The 20507-nt window shown below is 41.1% G+C and overlaps 1 protein-coding gene and 1 long non-coding RNA gene across 3 annotated transcripts in view; one reads left to right on the top strand and one right to left on the bottom strand.

Annotated features, from left to right (window-relative positions):
• The window catches only part of LOC139786220 (uncharacterized), a 181391-nt gene that overhangs the window by 73405 nt on the left and 87479 nt on the right, over positions 1 to 20507 (bottom strand). The window contains exon 2 of the long non-coding RNA XR_011722219.1: positions 4190 to 4368. This is a non-coding gene — a long non-coding RNA (uncharacterized lncRNA). The remainder of the gene's footprint in view (positions 1 to 4189; positions 4369 to 20507) is intronic.
• Positions 1 to 20507, top strand: part of LOC139786170 (uncharacterized) — a 244763-nt gene that overhangs the window by 170504 nt on the left and 53752 nt on the right. For both annotated transcript variants that reach the window (XM_071725327.1, XM_071725320.1), the window contains exons 4-7: positions 4205 to 4343; positions 8136 to 8200; positions 11591 to 11842; positions 17973 to 18296. In XM_071725327.1, the coding sequence (XP_071581428.1) occupies positions 4205 to 4343; positions 8136 to 8200; positions 11591 to 11842; positions 17973 to 18296 (780 nt within the window). The remainder of the gene's footprint in view (positions 1 to 4204; positions 4344 to 8135; positions 8201 to 11590; positions 11843 to 17972; positions 18297 to 20507) is intronic.

Below are 20507 nucleotides of genomic sequence, written 5' to 3'. Positions count from 1 at the left end.
AAATCTTTTGTTGTGCTAGATTGACCGAGAGCTCGCGCTCGCGTGTCTCGATTTATCCGCCCTCGCGATCGGAAGAAGCTTTGTTAACGCGTCACCACCACTTTTAATTGCTCTTTAAAACCCGTAACGTTCAAAGCCGAAGATTTTGGCGGAAAATCAAAACCGCTTTTAAGCGACGAGATTAATTGATTGGCGATATACAGACGTGAGTTATAGAGACGTTTTGACTTTTAAAAATTGATTATTATTGCAAACAGCGGGTAAAACGATTTAAAAACAGTTTAATGATAAAAAGGCTAATCGAAGAAATTCACGTAATTGTTAGATTGTTAGGCTCGTTTTATGTAATGCAAAGAGTAGGATGTGGTAAGTAGGCCAACAATACGAGCTAAATAAAAGAATGTTATAAACTAATATGATAAATTAGTTTATTCTCAACACATAAATATAAAGAATTGATAAGAGAAAATTACTGTGTACATTTCGGCTTTACTTAGCCTTCTTCAGCATCAAATTCTTGGAAATATAAATTAATTTGAATAATAATTATAACGGGAAAAATTAGGGCGGCGAATATTATTTGTCGTTCGTTCGCCAAATAGATGGTTAATAGAATTGAAGTTGTAAGAATGATATTTAAAAGAAAAGTTTCTATGAAATTCACGTAACATTCGAAATCTGAACAGCAAGCTCGAGTTATATCCGCTGCTTTTTTCCCCAGCTCTTTTCCCGCGGTTTCCCTTCATTCTCCTCTTCCTCTCTCGCGATGGTGCTCCATCATAGTGGGCGACTGGTGCGAACTGTGATTACGGATTTCGAGTCTCGCCCGTGGATTTTATAGCCCTAGCGCGACTCGCGGGAATCTCACCCCTCGCGGGTACATGGCGTCGCGTTCTCGACCTTCGGGAGTCCTTCTCTCTCATTTCTTTCCCCCCTTTCCCCCTTTCTCTCACCCTTCCGCTCGTCGCGCCCGGGGAAATGAGGCAACGTGCGGCATACGAACCGCGTGCAAATAAATAAATGCTTGGGGTGGCCGCCGCCGACGTTAAAACGGCGATTGGCGAGGGAGATGAATGCGAAAGAGGGCAGCTGACGAATTCTGGGTGGCCCCCCCGCGCGCGTCGTATCGATCTCCATTTCGCTAAACGCACCTGTACCCGTCGTTCTTGAGTGTTCGATGATTTTTTCATCGCATATAATCAATCTCTCCTTTGACCCTCCAATTACTTCTGTTTGCTATGAATGATGCAAAATAAACAGCGAGCGATGGTGCCAGGTTAATCCCGTATGTTCGTTTGTTGTAAAATACATACGTAAAATGTTTTACGGATATCAATGTTTTGCGTTCGTAAAACGTTGTTGTTTTAATAAAATACATTTCTCTTTTCTCTTATTTTTTGCAAATACTCTATGTTCATGTATTGTAAACACGAGATCCAGAGATAAAAATTGACAAATTGTTAAATGTAGTTTGCAAAAATTAGAGAGTCAATCCTCCCGCGGAATTATATTTTGGAAGAGAGTGAATGGATTCGAACGCGAGACGGCAGGATTTCTGGACAATTTTCATGCAGCAAGAGCAACGAAACACGCGGTGGATCTTCGCGCGCGCATTGACTATCTCGTTTATTTTTATATAAAAGCCTTTTTAAACTCATTAAGAAACGCGGTCTCTCTCTCTGTTTCCTTTGTACGGAATAAAGAAGAGGAGCGTTATGTTTGTGCAAACTATAATAAAACCTCGAAGACTGAACGTGTCAACGACCATTCGTGCGCGCGCGGAAACGAGGAAGGGAGGATACTTTAAAAGGGCAATCTCAACATTCAGCGCGGGGAATTCGTTCGCGCCTTGTTATTACAAATAGCTAGTCAAAATTTGCGTTAGCCGGGCAGAGCTTCGTTCTTGATGGGCCGGCTATTTACCCCACGGTCGGTAAACCATTCAACCAACATTTAACAGTCTCTCCCCCTTAAAGAGCTAAAAAAAACCTCTCTCCAATTAGACGAATCAACACCGTGAGTCAACTTTGGGGAAACGATAACAGTCTTGTCCCGTTACAGGGACTCCTGCTGAAATTTCCCTTTGTTACCGCCGCGCGAATCCTTGCGAAAATATTTCTCTGTGTTGAATTACTTTCACGCCGCGCCGTGCGCCAAGTTTCGCGTCCGCCTCTCAATTACGCTCGCCGTTACCTAATTAAGTGCATTAAACGATGTCACGGTTATTCGATACGTCTTCATGCGACATTTACTCTTCTTTCCACACTTTTACCTGAAAACTGTATTATGTGAAAATTGTACAGTGTACCTTTGTATAAAAGTTATTAGTAAATACATGTAAATTGCGGGCAGAATTTATGGCGCTAATTATTGCGTAAATCAAAATTATGAGACTATTAGTTTTAGCGATTTGGTTAGTGCTGCCTTATACATATAAAGGGAGTTTAGGCAGTTACATCTGATAGCATATTAACGAAGAATACCTCTGCAAGCGATTCGGTGCGGTTCTATGTATAATAAAGTTAAGCTATTAAATTAATATCTGATGTAAATTACATCGGACATACATAGAATGGTAATTCGAATCGAGGTGAGATGAAGACATTACGCGATATTCCAAGAAACGATTGCTACTAGATTAACAGAGATTGTATGTAGTAATTTCCTTGTGAAATGTGAAATCATAATTATTCGATTAGATTACCATTTAAGTTCGTACACAATTCATGAGATATGACTCGTTAAACATATTACATACATGTATAATATATGTAATGATATAATATGCCTAATAATATAATTGTCATACATATAATATGTATAACCATTCATGCGCGCATGTGTAATTACACACACATACACACACAAATTACTGATCTAAAGCACTGATTATATCAAATTTATCGTTCGAAAAAATAATGCGTTTTATACATTGAGAAAAAAGTTGTTAACTTGACTAAATATTTTCAACTGATTATAATTTTTTTTATTTGAAATATTCAAGTATTTGAGTCAATTTACGTCATGTTAGATTTAATATGTCGTATTTAATTAAAATACATAAATATTTCAATTAAAAAAATAATAACCAGTTGAAAATATTTAGTCAAGTTAACAACTTTTGTTTCTCATTGTCAGTGTATAGAATTATAGGAAAGCGATAAGTATCGTACGTGAAGGAAAGCAAGGATACATCCGTCATTCCTATTTCGTAATTTTCACCTCATGTTTGGTCCAGACATCATCTTGTATCGCGCGTCCGCTCGTTCCTCGAAAATGGATTCCTATTCTGCCTCGTCGAGCTCAAAAATACGCCTCGCCGCTATACCCCGTTTCTCCGTTCGTTTTCAGTATAGGTGGACCTACGCACGGGAGAACGAACGAGGCACGAGGGACTCCTCCGGATTTCGATTATCGTCGATAACTCGGCTGGATGTATCCCTTCCATACTAGCAGTAGTTTCCGGAAATTCGCCTCGCCCTCGGGATTATCCCGCCCCAGGAATTCCCATCTCGCTACCGACGCTGTGTCTCCCCGATCTCTCTTTCTTTCTCTCAACTTTCTCTCCACTCATCTACCCCTGAATTTCTCTTCTCTCTCTTTCTCTCTTATTTGATATTTCTACTCCTTTTCCTTCTTATCTTCGGCCTCGGATTCGATTTGTCCTGAATTACTTCATTGGACATATTACATCTCTTCGTTTCTTCTCGTAATATGGCGTATAGCACGCCGATCAGATACATCTCGCCAAAAATAGAGATATTAAGTAAGAATTTTGGAAATGTGAAGATTATCATATTGTGCGAATACCTGTTGATTTTATCGCGCATGATTTTATCACTTGTAGATTTTTCAAAAATTGAAACCATTTTCAATAATTAAATTTTTAAATTCGCGTTTTAGATTCAACGTAGATTTTCACGAAATAAGGCCTTGGCACATATATAGAAGAACTTAAGCAGTAAAACGTTAGCAGTAAGAAAATCAACAGTTTGGATTTGCTACCGCTTACGTTATGCCTTATTAAGTTCTTGGCTGTGATTGGCTGATTTGCTTACTGCTTAAGTTTTACTGCTTAAGTTTTTTGTGTGCCACGACCCTAAATAATGATGATGATGAAAAATGTAACGCGCACACATTATATAGCATATTAAACGCGACGTGAAACAATTTATAAACCTTGATCTACCTTTTGTCGTTTCAGAATGCTTGTTTCCAGCAAGGTGGGAAGGCACGTGGTTCCAAAGTGGCGTGAGGCAATCAATATTAATATCCAAGAACGAATTATCCACCAAGGGCAGGTGTCTGCACAACGAAGGTGACAAGTTTCTCCTGGTAGATCAGTAAGTAATCCGATTCATTTTTTCCCTATTTCACGAAATTACATCTGTTATAAAGTACTTGAAACAAGATTGTAAATGCTTTTGAAAACCTTATATAGGATTATTTTGAAAACAGAATATTTTATTGTGATTTTCTATTGTATATCGACTTATCTTTAGATAACAAATAATAGAATAAAGCACGCTTTTCTATCGAAAAAGAAAGAATAAATTAGATTATCTGGATATTTATTGTTAACAATTGAAAGTATTTTTTATCTTTGGATATAAAAATGTATAGGTTGTTATTTTCATTCTCGAATTACACCGTAATAAATAATCAAAAGCAATAAAGGATTAATAACTTTTGAACTAATCCAATATCGGTTTCTTCGAGTATCGAAACAAAATAAAAAAGCTATCGATATTATTTATTTACTCGTAACGTGTTTATTTTAACCTCTTTGTGTATCGCAAGCAATTGTAGCGAGACAATTTCTACTCTGAAAATTTCTATCGAGCTATTTCTATATAGGATTCAGATAACATATACAGTTCATGTATCCAACCGATCAAAGCTTTAGCTGCTGAAGCTAATATGGCGAAATCAGTCGACCGAATAACCCGGATCCCTATTTTTTTTTATCACGAGTAGCGGTTTATTCAGTTCTGTAAAATTGGCGATATTGTTTTAAAAACGTGCAGCTATATACCTTGAGACTTGTTTTAGTTCGAAGAAATTCGATACTTTAGATAATACACAGAAAAAAAGAAGTGTCAAATTAACACCGCGGATATACTTGTATATACGCAAGAATATATAATATATCTTGAAATGAGATGATATTGCGTTAAGGTGGTTCAAGCAATAATTTGAAGTCACAAAAACAACTATTGTTATTAGTGACAAATATGAATGATTTAGTATGTAAAAATCAGCATACATTTAAATTAATTATTCCGTAAGGTGTTTTCTCATTTAACCGTTGCTATAAACTGAAAATATCAGAGCAAAGTCACAAATTTGACTAGAGTTAGTGATATAACCATAAATATGATCACGCCGGTAAAGAATAAAATATACTAAAATAGAAAAAATATACGTCACAATTTCTACAATTCCGCGATAGTGAATATATTCATACAACTGCCGAAAAAGATATGTTATCCTTATAACCTCCATTCAACGGTGGGAGAATGGTAGGACACGCGACTTGTGCGTCAGCTGACGCGTGCAACGTTGCCAAGCAGCCACTCAAGACGGCCGCCATGACTCTCGTGTCGTGTCGAAACGTCGAAAGTTGCCGAAAGTTTGTCGAAAGTTTCGCTTTATTTATATACGGTACGGTCAATCAATTTGGTGTCGCGGAGATGTGAAGTTTATTGTTGTCGCTTTTCAGCGATGCCGATTGGTTCTCTTGCTGCGCTTACTTCATTTGCAGCTGTCATTGTATATTTTGACAGTTGTGTGTATCAAGGAGTTAATAGTGTAATAGTAATAGCATAATGTTAAAGCTAAATAGCGCGTATGTATGGTCATGTTTTAGACCAAGTTGGATCCGTTCTTCCTACGGGAAACAAAAAAAAAAGGTTGGATCCGTTGAAAAATTCCGGACCCAATGCTTAACTTAAGGCTCGAGGATCGAGGACGTTAAGCATTGGGTCCGGAATTTTTCAACGGATCCAACCTTTTTTTTTAAATCGTTTCGCTAAGTGACTCAGGCCTGGTTGGATCCGCGGCGTTGAAGAAGAAATAAAAAATGAAGAAGTTAGCGTTATTGACCATTTTCACGTTTTTCAAAGGTATAAGTACTATTTTCTATTATCATTTATACCTCAAAATTTAAATATAATTGAAAATAGTACTTATACCTTTGAAAAACGTGAAAATGGTCAATAACGCTAGCTTCTTCATTTTTTATTTCTTTAAATACGTATTTAACTCAAATAATAATGTACATTGAAGTACACGATACACATAATGCGGATTTTTAAGATAAGTTAAGATTCAGCGTAGTCAATTTGTAGAGTAAATTTAAGACTCGGTAATTCTTTAATTACCACTCGGTAATTGCCATGTATTTTAGTAATTTGTACTAAATCATAGGTTGCTCTGCTTTTCTAAACTATCTTTATTGCTTATCCCCGCAGGGTTGGAAGTCGTTTTTGTAAGGAACGTTACCCAAACCTTTACTCTACTACCCTTTCTCCTCTCACTTTAACCCTTTTTTGGACCAACGGTTTAACGTCTCTTCCGAAAGACGGAGCCCAGCTTTCCATCTGCGGGGATACTGTATCATTCGAGATCTATCCGCCAGATGGGGGGACAGCGTTTTGCTGAGAAAAATTCTCATCGGCCTAGCGGGATTCGAACCCGGTTCTTCGGATTACGAATCTGGCGCTCTACCCACTAGGGCTGCGTTCGGAAACGTCACCCGAGTGCACACGGGTATACTCCCTTCTCATTCTAACTCGCTGAGATAGAAAGAGAAGGGAGTATACTCGTGTGCACTCGGGTGACGTTTCCGAACGCAGCCAAGACCAGCCGTCTCCCCTGCTCTGCTTTTCTAGTTCTCATATTATTAAGGATCGGGCCGTGTCGTCTCTCATTCTTCTCTCTGGTGATATGTTCATAAACACGATCTCGATACGCTTTATTTGGTCGAATTGAATATTAATATTTAAGATCATTCAACATCAAACTTAAAACTGTGAAATTTTGGACTTATGAAAATTTAACATTGAATTCGTTATTTGAGTAATAGAAGTAAAAGTTTATTCAATAATATCGAAAGGATATTCATCTCAAAGATATTTTATCCTTTTGTTTAATATTATGGCAAAGTTAAAATTTTGGTCATAATTAGCGTTATCAAAATTTTACGTTTCTATATCAAATTTTAACTGTATTTTTTATTAGATGTAATCAAACTTTGCAGTTTTGTTTCCTAAAAAGTACTTAAATATTTCCCATCATGATACCATCTTCAAAAACAGCATGTAATATAAAATTTATATATAAATAATTATAATTTAGACATATAATATAATATTTCTATTTGTAATTACATAAATTCGTATATACTTGCATTTACAATGAATATTTATAATTTATTTGCTATAAATGACAGACAGAGTGTCTTTCCTCTCTAGTTTGGACGAGATTCTCGTCCATTTATTTCCCCGAATCTGAATCAGTCCAGTTACGATCGCGAAGAAAACTCGAAGAAAAGACGCGGTCCCAGAGACGTAATGAGTCTAATGAAGCCTCGGCGGAAGCCGAGCTTCTGTTTCGCCGTGTAATGCTCGTGTCACACGAGCCGGCTCTCCAAGTTTTTTGCGAAGATCACTATCAGACTTGCCTGTGCAAGGTGTCCGATCGATATACCGTCAAACGATATGAAAAAAGTTGCAAAAGAAACGCGCCGTGAGACACGATAGCGAAAATTGAACGTCACCGCATCCTTTTAATGTAACAAAATTATACACAATTAAAATACAACGAAACTGTAATAATGTTGACGTAAACAATTATAAAATTCGCGTTGATTATTGATTAGCAATTACGAAAATCAGATGCTTCTAGTTCTATAAGTAACGACTATTTTGTCCATTCTATGGAGAAGTATTGTTGGTTGGTTGCAATTTTCGCTTACATTTTTGATAATTAAAAATGTATTATTCAAATCGTTCCATTTTACATGTCTGATTTCAACATGAGAACGGAATCAAATAGGATAACGTTCTCTTATCGAGGCAACGTGAAATAAAACATGAATTAAGGCAGACCGCCTCGTTCTTTTTCTGTTTCAGGAAATCATGCTACCGTTGCGTCGTCATTCACGAGAAGCATTCCAACGTTCTGCAGTACAAAGAGAGTAAGTACGAAAAAGTACCTAAAAATAAACGCGCCACGTGCGCGGCACGGTGTCGTCATTATTTCGCCGGGTCGATAACGATTCGCCGGTAGCCCTCGAAGAGCCGGTTCGTTCATTAGAATGCCGATAATTAAAAGCTGACGCGATGACGGGGTGGGAGAGGGAAGGGAGAATGCCGAGAGTGAGTCGTAGCGTCTGAAATTATTCTTGGACGGGAGACTTAACGATTTTCCGTGTCGTTGTGAGGAACGACGGGCGCGATGAACGCCGAGACATTAGAAGAAGCCGTTACGAAAACGGTTTCGCTAATTCCGTTCCGCGAGTACCAATCTCGTTTACTGTATAAAGGCGATCGAGAACAACCCTCCTCTTCCTCACCGCTATGAATATTCGTTTTCTATCTACCTCGTTAATGTGTTCATCCAAGCGAGAAGCGAACTCGCCGAAACATGATAATAATTCCTAACAAAACGCTGCCGTATTTCACACTCTGCACGTTCGCGGATTGAAGTGCGCTGCGCGTTCCAGTTTACCGGTTAGCGACTGCCAACGCTAATGCAAGTCTCCCTGCAGATTTCTATATGTTAAATAGTTAAAAATAGAATAATTGTTCAGCTTCATCTAATGCTAATTGAAGAAACAATGGTAACCGTTTTTCTCTTTCGAGCGACAATCAGTTCCCGCTTTTGCGCAATTCTCAAACCTAACTTAATCCTTCAACCTAATCTACGATTCATACATTACACTTAGGAAAAGTTTTACAGTAATGTAATTTACTCAACAGTTTTTGAAGTTTTTGGATTTATTTATTAAATCGAAAGAATTAAATTAAACCATTTGTGACATGTATGACGAAAAATTCGCTCCATCTAATTCTAATAATTGAAAAAACAATAGTAACCGTTTTTCTCTTTCAAGCTACAATCAGTTCCCACTTCTGCATAATTCTCAATCCTAACTAATCTTTCATCTTAATGTACGATTCATACATTATGCTTAGGAAAAGTTTTACAATAATGTAATTTACTTAACATTTTTTGAAGTTCCTAGTTTTTGGATTTATCTATTAAATCGAAAGAATTAAATTAAACTGCATTATATGTAAGATATGTACGAAAAATTCGACAATCTGCATTGCACGAGAGAAAAACTCGCAGTGCGAAAACAGTTATTTTTTATGAGAAACCGCAATTACGCGACGTCTCGCGAGTTATAATTATAGAACTTTCTGGAGATTGCGACGTAGTTGACTAGTTTCGGCACAACTATTTTGAACAATCCAGAAATGTATCTCCCCCTTGCAGTTTTATCGATTATCGAGCGCGACGATACGAGCACCAAGAAGTAACCCGAAGTTTCGCCCACCGGATGCGATAGGGATAGCGCGGGCTACTACTGCCCCACGTCCGACTCGCGCAGCTCGGGGTTAGCGAGGAGAAAAAAGCGTAGGTCAACATGTACGAGCGGAAAAAGCGCGACAGCGTCCGCGCTGGATCCGCCTCCTACGTCTCGCGTCGGCATTTTTCGACGATTTGTCAAAGTCCCCTCTCCCCCTCTCCCCCTCCCCCGTTTTTCTTCTCTCCTCTCGTCGTTTTATCGAGCTTTAATCTGCATAGTGTCACGCCGCGGGCACCGTCGCTCGCAGACTGCCTTCGTTGAGCACAGTTTGTCGTCGGGGAAAAATGGGAGAACGGAGACGAAACGCGCGCCGCTCGCTACTCTCCTATCCTTCCGGCGCGGCGCGGCGCGAATCCAGGCAACTCAGTTGCGAAACGTCAAAAGCGCGGATGAATGAAACGTCGAAGCGAACGCAATATTTCCACATACGACGTATATTTTATTAAAGAAACGCGAATTTCGTCCGTGTGGCGCCAAGGAGAGACTCTATCTTCGCCGTACGTGTCGATATTAGATACAGGACTTTCTCCATTCAATAAGTGTGGCGTGCACAATTGAATAAATATCACACGTGACGTACCGTTAATTCGACACCTGAATATTTTATTTTAGCAACACTTTAGCAACACATCTTTCGCTGCTAAAATATTACTAAATAAAATATAATAAATATTTTTGCCAAAACTAAAGTTGGCGTACGTAAATTTCGAACAATTTCGAACAATCCGTTGAAAGATATTAAAATTATAAGAGAAGCTTCAAGCGATCTGAAAACTCGGGGCTGCCGCCAATAAAGAGGTAGACCGGAGACAAAAGTCTTTTGCTCGATTTTTCGCTGGCCGCGGGTAACACCTGCGTGCAGAAAAGTTAAGTCTCTTTGCGAAGCGAAGTCTTTCGCGGAAGCTTCCGCCGCTTTCCTGCCTACCGGGCACGGCGGCGGGGGCCGCGGGGAAAGAAATCGGAGGGAAATATCCTCGGTTAAACTTCCACCGCGGGTATGAACTTGCTACTCAGGAAAGATTCGTCATCGTCCAACTCGACCTGCCTCTTCCTCTCTTCCGCCTCCTCGTCCTCCCCGTCCTCCGCGTCACCGGCGATATAAGAACTTTCCGTTACCCGGCAAAATTTTTATTAACGTCGTGATTCCCCGGAGGATAGTCCCCCGTAAAAAGAGATGTAACTGCGATTATCGTTGGCTCGCTCGAAAAATGATACGTACGCGCCGTAGCGAGAGATTTGTTGCCGCGGAAAACTTTTCCGTGGGCGAAGTGAAGCAAGTAATAGGAAATAGGACGACTTGTAGGGGCTTTTATTTACTTTACGCTGTACGAGTGATACGTTATCATCAGCGAAATCCGATAACGGCAATATTGCGTTCGAGAAAATTGAAGTTTTCACGATGTTACACGGGAGTCCTAATCGTAATCTCTCGAGTCGATCGTAACCCGTCTATAGATTTCTATGGACTTGGCCGAATGCGAATGCGGCTAAAAATATAAGCTCCGAATATGTCATCTAGGTGCATAATTCCTTTGTCGCAGAAAATAACATCGCCTTCTCTTTGTATAACTATCGAAGAAAATGATATCGTAAGAGATAATTGGATTTTTGTCATCAATTATTCTGAAGTGGTTTGTCTTCTGACACGGGAAATTATGACTTTATACCGCCGTGCCTGCGATAACGTTTAAAACAAACGCGTTAAATATATTTAACGTATCTCTCATTTATAATACATAAATTTTGTGTCTTTTCATTGAATTATTTAACATACCTACTTCTGTCACTCTCAACGGCCGCGGTTTAATGCACGATGTCACATTTCCGGGTAACGAATATACGTTTCGGGAAAATTTGGGTCGCTGATATGAAACACCGGCCGGATATAAGATTTATTATTAATGTAGGATATATTGTGTGTGTGGTGTGCGCGCGCGTGCGAGATAACGCAGCCGGGACGCGCATTTAATCTCAATTAATTTTCTCTTGCAGCTTTTTGCCACAATAGGAACTCTCTGGCGTCTCTCTGCTCGTATATTACGGGGGATGCGCTGCTATACTCCATGTTCCGCGAGGAGGCACCCCCCGTCGCGTGCCCTTTTCGCGGCCCCATGACCTTTTCGTACAACCGCGGCCACGGCACGTGCTCGAACCCGCCGAGCAACGTCGACACCTGTACAGATGACAGCAGACTTCTCTTCAAATATCAAGCCTGCCCCGACGTACCCGCTTCGGAGAGCGCAGGTAAGATACTCCTCGGTTTATCGGAAAGTGTTGTCTGTGTTTTAAGCGGTGTCTACAATGAGAATTTAAAACGTAAAATTTAAGCTTAAGCCTTAAGCCGTAAGAAATTGATCAATCACAGTCGAATGTGAGAAGGATACTCGACTGTGATTGGTCAATTTCTTATGGCTTAAGGCTTTTATCGAAATTTCGGGAAAACTTAAGGCTTAAGCTTAAATTTGATGCCTTAAATTATCAATGTAGACTTTACAAAAAAGGGCGCAAAGTGCAGCCAAAGGAGAAATCCACGATTTCTAATTCGTCTAAAAAACAAGCTACAAATTATTGTTCGGCCTCTGAAAGACAGAAAAAGTGTAAGTGTGGCGTGAGCAAGCTTTTTCCTTTTTCTTTCCTCGCGTATTATTTTTCACCTACATATTCTTTGACAAATCTGGCGTGCATTTCGTTTCAACAAAAATATTACCCATAGCTTTTCCGTTATATATATTTCAATATCACTAAAGATTAAAAGTCTCTGTGTTTTTCATAAGCTTCACACTTTCATACTATTGAAAACACGAATATACATGTAAATTTTTTGTAAAATTTAGTTTACAACATGTGTACGTTTTGCAACACAGTCAGGATGCGTCGAAGCATTTATTGTTACTACGAATTATGCAAAACGCGATAATCGTATTATTACAAAATTATGCAAATACAGGTTTTATAATCTTTACGGTTCTTTGGCAACTGCGTGCGGTACTTTACATAATTCGTCGTAACGTAATAAATGTTACGACGTGAATTTCTACTTGCCTTCCATGCAGAAAATACTCTATATTTTCGTATTATTAGCATCAGCTTTAATTTACCTGTAAGTTTATTTTTAGAAAATTGAAATTAAGAGACCCATTAGTTATATATCGAGGCAGATCTTTGTTTAGCGTATGTATCTACTGTTTAATTGATACAGTTTAATTTGAATAGTGCAACTTATTAGTTCGATTGATACCTCATACGCGAGCAGTCACTTCAGCGACTCCGGTAGACTGGCCTGGCTATCACCGGTTTGTATATCTTGCGCGCTTCAATTAAACGCTCGTTATTCGATGGATTTGCATTTAATAGCGCGGCACAGCGAGATTAAATTTGTAGTCAATACGGGGTTTATATGTCTATTTTTGACCGACGTGTGTTCAGTTTAATATATTGCGGTATAATCGATACCGCCGATAATCCGTTTCGAAGCAACGGTAGCGTTGTCAATTATACCAAGTTACAAAATATGTGGGCAGCGTCTAAATATTCATCAACCCCCGTCGATTCTGGGGCTGCTATTAGGGGCCGTTATCACCGGCCAGATGATAGGGGATAATAGAATAGAATATTCATTTCTCTCCGCGAATGTCCTTTTGATTTAATAATTTACCGCGAAATGTAACAAGATACTCGAGTTTGACGAAGTCAAGTCAAGATTTATTCATAATTTCGTGTGTTTTACGAAACGATTTGCATTTATACGTACACTGCAATTATGTGTATTTCGAGAAAAACATCAATGTACGCATAATTTTCGTTTCGTTTACAACCTAGTTTCTATTTTATCGCAAAATCATAAAATACGAATAATTTTTCTCCAACAAAAAATTCATGCTTCTTGCTCGTCTACAAAGGGAATAATAAATTTTCATTATTAATCAAAGAGATGTTGTGATCCATCACGCTATGTCGAAGAGAATTCCATGCTGCAATTTGGGGAAGCCATCGATTTTATTGAAACTTTGGAATACCTGCGTATATATATATATATATCCTTGATAACAAGGCGGATTAAAAGAGTCTATGCACATCATGTAAATACGGTGGACGATGTGAATAAAAGAACCGACCGGCGTTCGTGTGCGGCTTTTATATCCTGCATTTTCTTCTATTTTCCTCATCGCGTTTGATCGGATTTACTTTCGATGCGCTTTGGTCCGGCGTTTTCAAACACCCACAAAAATGGAAACGGTTTCGTTCGAAATCTAACCGACGAATCGTACCTTTAACTAGCACTTTGCGGGGGAGAAGGGGGGGAAAAAGGCGATTGCGAGTCGGTCAGGCGGCAGATTTTTCAGAATTAAATCGACGCAGGGGTATTACAGTTCTTTTATCTCGAATCCCGCTATTCACGCGAAAAGGGACGTCGTCAACGCCTTCCGTTTTCCCAGCCCCGACAACCTGTTGAGAAACCGATTTATTGAGCGATGTATCGTCATTGACGAGCGCACAGCGCGGGATAGATAAATTTTTATCCACTCGTTTGAAAATTTTTATAATTTGATGTAGCGATTTAAGCGTCTCGCGTAGAGAATCGGTTTTCATTGTTAAACTGGTATGGTGTTTCCGAATTTCGTGACACGTAATTTTTATTTCCGTAACTAACGGACAAACACGCCACCTTTGTTCGCTGTCGAATCGATTTGATTAAAAAAAAAGAAAGGCAAAACGCGTATTTGTATAATTATTCAAATTTTGTAACGCTGCAGACAAATATTGTTACCAATAGTTTTCAGAAAATTCGATATTTAACCCTCGGTGGTCAAAGTATCCCCCCAACCAATTTTCAAACAGCTGCATGCTGTTTAAAAACTAACAGGTTAAGTGGATCGCAAAAAACTCTAGAATTAAGTTTAAACATTGTAGAATGTATTAAAAATTAACTTTTTGAGTGGCATCATGTTCAAAAAAATCCTATAAAGAAATGTTCAAAAAAGAAGTGTGACCACCGAGGGTTAAAAATCCATCACTGTTATTTTCGATTCCTCTAATAAATTTAATAAATGATTACGAATAATTTACAACTTTATATTATTGATCGGTCGGTTGCCTATTCATTTTTCAACGCGTGGCTGACACTCACGTTTCAGCGGAAAAATCCGAGTCTTCGAAGAGACGCGAAGGAAAAAAGGCGAGGGTGATAGCACAGAAGTAGAAGCACCTGGAAAAATCCAGGAACGGGTCTTTTTTCCAAGCGTTACTCTCAAATTACTCGGAGATCAAAAAACCGACTCTCCGCGGCGCGGTGGTCGAGCGAGAAGATAAAAAGGTGAGGAGGCGCCGGTCGCGAGGGCAGTGAAAGAGCGAGCCGCGGCGAGAAAGAGCCTTGGAAAAAGGGAAGGCAGACTTTCGCGCGCGCGAGATGTGATTTAGATACGCGGCCCCCGGGATCCCGCCGCCGCTGCCGGGCTGCCTCTATTCCGCGCTCTAGAAGGGACTAAAGGCCGGAAGAAAAGGAAGGAAGAAGCGAGAGAGAGAGCGCGAGAATGGTCGAAGTGGCAAAGCGGAACTGAACGAGCGGAGCTTGAAACGATAACATCTCTCGCTCTTTGCGCGGTCTTTCGGGCTGTACGTCGAAGTCCGGTTCCGAACCGATAATTGTCGGTCTCGTCGGTCGCGTCGAGGAAGCCGAGGGATCTCTCTAACGGCGACAGAGCTCGGAGAGAATCCCGGGTATCGTTTTTCACACGGAAATCTCCCCCGAGCTCTCGCTCTCGCCAAGTCGATCGCTCGCTCGCTCGCTCGCTCGTTCGCCGCACCGTCAGGTCGCTTTCCGCGCTTCTTCCTCGTTCATTCGTCTTCCTCCGATCGTCCCTTTCCGTCTGTCGTTGAATGCCCCGGCTCTCCCAATGGCGCTTTAAAGAGCGCTCTGGGAAGCGTCTTTACGGCGACAAGCGTAGTCGACGGCGCGCCGCGCGTCCGCGGTCGCCGCGCCCGAAACATTTTTGCCGCGAATAGCCTCGGCTATACAGAGCGATACTCTCGTACCCTGCACACGCTCCCTCGGATCTATCGGATCTTTCAACCGCCGGTCCTTTTTGACGAGTTTTAGGTCAGCGTTTTCTTAGCGGGAATTTGTATACTGAAATAGTTTCCCATCCTACATACAAAATAAGACTTCACTGGCTTTCAGAGGAAAAAAAAGACGCTTAAGTCAAAGCAAAAGAGCTTTTCTTTGCTTATCGCATATTACGTGCACAGTTGAATCCGTGGACTCTCTTATGTTACAAAATTTAAAATCTAATACGGTGTAACGCGTCAAAGAAAATGAAAGAACTGACTTTTTGACTCTTTGAAAAAGTTGACTTCTTTTCAGTAACATGAGTCGATATCTCGAGAAACAATCTTCTAATAGATAAATCTAGTAAAAATTAATTAGTACGGCGTTTTAAATTAGCAGATATAGCGATTATTCGACTCTCGTGATGAAGCAATATATCCCTTTCATCTATTTTCCCCGTCAACCATGAATTGCTACGTTTTCATTAAAACTGCACACGACGAATAAAAAATCCAGCGGCGAAGTGAAAATGGATATCGAAGTATGGCCGACGAGCAACGGTCAGTAATCGCGGTAACGTTTTTCACGTGGAAATCATGGCGGTCGTCCGTCTACGATCGCTGGAGGACGTTCGCTGCCGTCCGGACGTTCCTCGCCTCTCTCGTCTCGCCGCTTTTTCTCGAACCGTTTGCATTGGCTCATTCCTTCAATGGCGTTTCCAGGAGCGCTATCGAAATCCTCTTTACGAGGCGGCGCTTCTAGCCACTGCGAATGGCTGATAATGGGGCACGCCGAAAGAGTTACTTCAACGATTTGCCAAATCGAACGTTAAGTTTTAGCCGCGATGTATATCGATATTTTCGAGCTAGAGCGATTAATGTCATTCTGTATTTCGACGAGGCAAATCAGCGATGGTTAGGAGGCATCACTTCTGTTTCACTCGCGCAATATTGCTGCGCAACTTTAATTTTAATCAATAAAAATAAAAAAAGAGCTTAGAGCCACAAATAGGTGTTCGTGTCGATGTTAATGCGAATTAAATTTCACAAACGTTTCGGTCCGTGTTCAGACCGTCTTCAGTGTAGTACAATGGAACATAGTTACAATGAAACGGCAATTAAAAATTACAGAAGCACGCAAAAACGCAATCTTCTAAAACACAAAAGTTCTCTCCGTGTGGGCACGTCGTATTAAATACATCGGCACGAACACCTAGTTCTGGCTCTAAATCGTTTTATTTTATTTTTATTGATTTTTAATCTTTGAGCCTCTTTATATTTAATTTTAATATTATTATCGGTATGTAGAATTTACTTTGTCGAAAAAAGTAAATAGAAACAATGAGAGCAGCAATTGTGATGCGAATTCTATGATGATATCATTCCCAATCGTTTGCTGCAGATATTGTAAAGTTCCCGCACTATCCAAAGGTACAAATGTTACGGAAGATTTTACCCAGACAGCCGCTTTCAAGCAATAGAATCGTTAAGCAAGCGTCATTGAGAGCTCTCCTTTCGATTCTTTAGCGAATGGTCTCGCACCCAACGTATACGGAGTCGCTCTCACAGAATAAAACTTTGGGACGTATATCGAGCCGAAGCTACGGCGGCCGTTCCTGAGAACGAGTCTAGCGTGTAAAACGCCTGGAAACTTCGAAAGCATGTTTAGCGCGCTCCGCGCGCGTCAAACTCAAATTCATTTAATTTTGTTGCTCCAGACAGTTTAAACATAGGAGCGCGCGCAGTGTCAGGCCGCAACCGTGCTTCACCATTATCTTGTAACACGCTTCGAAACGCTAAATGCACTTTCGAAGTTTCGAATGCTTTACACACGCTTTCTGCGCCCGTGCGCGCTGTAAGAGCACACGGTGCTCTCGGATCTAAGCAGATCTTAACACATCGGGGCGCCGTTGACAATTTGCTAGTTTCGCACGTAGAGACTTCGCCGATATCGCGCTCGCAGAGGATTAAAGAAACCCCGGTAGGTCCGCTCGGTAGTTGTTTCGAGAGTTTTTAAGTAGCCACTTTAATAGATAATGAGGAAAGATCGGTTCGAGGATTGTTTGTAGACATTACTGTTCGAGAGACGGTTCGCCAGATTCCCATGAATGCTATAGATCCTGTGAGAACAGTGTTCGGATTTTGTGAGACATTCCGATACATCGCATATCCGAGAAGGCGTTGAAAGACGTTCCAATCCTGCTACTCGTGCGGTCTCGCGCACTATGCCACGCGAATGCTACGGTTTTGCGGAAACTTGCGCTCGCTCGAAACTACCGTTAGCTCCCGAAGGTTTGCTCAAGATGGTATTCTCTTTCGCGCGTTTCAGTGGAGGAGCTGGAATGCCTGGCCACCTGGAAGGAAGGCAGCAGCCGTTACTTAGTCGGCCGTCTGCATCACGGCCACGCGTCCAGCAACGAGGATCGATACCGGTGCTTTGTCTACGAGAAGGCAGGGCAGCAGACGGTGCAGAGTAACCTGAACAGGGCGGCCATGGGCATGGGCACCATGGACCACGAAGTCGCCTTGCCGGCTGGCGGGCCGGTGCCCGAGGGCACCGCCGAGGTGTACCGGGTGGCGCAGAGCGGCGACGCGACGTGCAATGGTCTGTTCAGTCCTATGGAGGGCTCCCGAACGATGACCCTGAGGAAAGGTGAGTCCCGATAAAGCCTTGACAAATCGCATTTTCATCTGTCATTCGATGACTTGTTGACCTATTTCTGCTTTCACCGCGCGTTGTAAAATGTGCAGTATAATGCATTTGCAGTTATTTTATTTCGTAGCTTTATTTGCGAAATAACTGCCATCTTTAGAATTATTAGATCCTAAAACTGATACACCAGTAACCTTTTTAATTTTTTATTCTGAAGCGATGGCATGTAAGCGTTGAACTCGTCTAATTCAAACAGTTGCTGTTTCTATGTTTATGATCCGATTGTATCGAGAAATATTCGAAGTTATTTACCAGTTGACGTACTCCAAATTAATCTGAGTGACAAAAATTACTATTTTTTGACATGAGTGTTTTTATTTAATTCATCTCTGACGTTGACGTCGAATGTTAAAAACAGAAATATTAAGATAGATTGACGAAAGAAAATATTCAGAGAGATTTATATATACAATTAGACAAATCAGAAAATGGGCACAAATCGATATGTAAGAAAATAGATCCATAAAAAAATTGTAAGTGTCCGTACTAAGAATCTAAAGTGGAGCAAATTTGCGAACAACGTCAGAACGTAAAATAATAAGTATATTTCAAAGTGTAACGCAAATGTCTACAGGGACGTCTTAATCTCGCTCATTCGTTTCTTTGTCATTCAAAAGCCTCGCCTCACCAAAAAACAGTCTTTCAAAATGAACTCCTATTTACTACCGCGCGCTTATTTCTATATCATGGACTATTTTTTTTAGTGGGTCGCCGTTATTTTATTTTTATTTTACATTAGCGATTTGCTACAATACCTAATAGAAATTTCAATCGCCATCGAATAACCATAGCTGCACCCTGCAATGAAGATTTCGCGCGGTAGCATAGACATTAGCAGATGAAAAAGCTCTCTCTCTCTCTCTCTCTCTCTCTCTCTCTCTCTCTCTCTCTCTCTCTCTCTCTCTCTCTCTCTCTCTCTCTCTCTCTCTCTCTCTCTCTCTCTCTCTCTATGGTTGTTAAAAAAGATTTAATTATCGTAAGATATTGCACGGTAATAAATCGTATCAGCGATTTGCAATCTCCCGTCCAGTTGTGTAATTCGACGTTAAAATGTTTTCATTTGCACCGTTCTCGTAGATTTTAATTATTACAGTGTAAATACGTGCTTGACGAGGATTCCCATTGGGACGCGGCCGTTTCAATTTATCGTTATTTTCTATCTGGTGGAATTTTTGAAAATTTTTTCTACGATCGTCGCCGCCCCTCGCGCGCGTCGTTACATCCCCCCGATGCATGTTGCATAACGATCTCGCGCTTCCCGCGTGACGTCTTAAGTGAAATGTCCGCAGCACTCAACAACATTAAATTACAACTTGTGCAAAAATGCGAGCGGCGGAATGCGGTGGCGGTAACGTGAGCGTATACTTTTAAAGAATTGCTAATCAACGTACGGGTTTTTCCATTCCATGAATAAGAAGAGCGTGTTTGCACTACGTCTGGCGGGGTCGTGTTCTACATCTCCCGTCCCTCCCTCCCTTACCCCGCTCGCGCATTTCCGTCTTACTCGCTTTTCATCTCGGGGCTCGCAATCCCATTTCGCTCCGTTAATGGATTCATATATAATTACCGGGGCTTCACGCTCTTGCATTACGCTTGATAAATATCATTGCGAAAGGAAAGATATGAAATTCTCGGGCGATGAAAGCGGGCTTTAAAACCCGTGGAGCACAACCGTGGGAGGGCCCGGCGTCGATCGGCAACACCATCCCTCCCCCCGTCCCCCCCCCCCGCCCCCACGTTTGGCCGCGCGTACGTTTTTCCGTTCTGCGATTTTCCGGATGCCCGGCCGCGCTGGAGGATAAATAACGTTGGATTAAACAACATCTCGTAATACCCGCTCTCTCCACTCCCGGTAGTCTTTTGATCCGAAATGTACACGCGGATATTTCGCAGTCGTAAATATCCCGTGTTTTCTTAATTTCGTCCCCGTTGTACGTCCGGGAGGGTCAGGCCGCGATACTCGGGCGGGCGTAATGAATCGCGGCCGTGATGTTATCGCGATATCCGCCGAAATTATCGCGCGGGGACAAAAGCGGCCCCGGTGATAAACAGGGTTCGGACGTTACCGTCGCCGCTTATATCTGAGGCATGATCGTTAAAATCGAGGGGGTGCGAGTGGTCGCGCGTACATACACACCGTCACACGCGGCC

Source organism: Temnothorax nylanderi, unplaced genomic scaffold (genome assembly GCF_030848795.1).
Source record: "Temnothorax nylanderi isolate EJ_2023f unplaced genomic scaffold, tnyl_v1.0 TNYL_tig0009_pilon, whole genome shotgun sequence".
Classification (NCBI taxonomy): domain Eukaryota; kingdom Metazoa; phylum Arthropoda; class Insecta; order Hymenoptera; family Formicidae; genus Temnothorax; species Temnothorax nylanderi.
The sequence above is the reverse complement of the archived record's forward strand: the minus strand, read 5'-3'. Positions and strand labels throughout refer to the sequence as shown.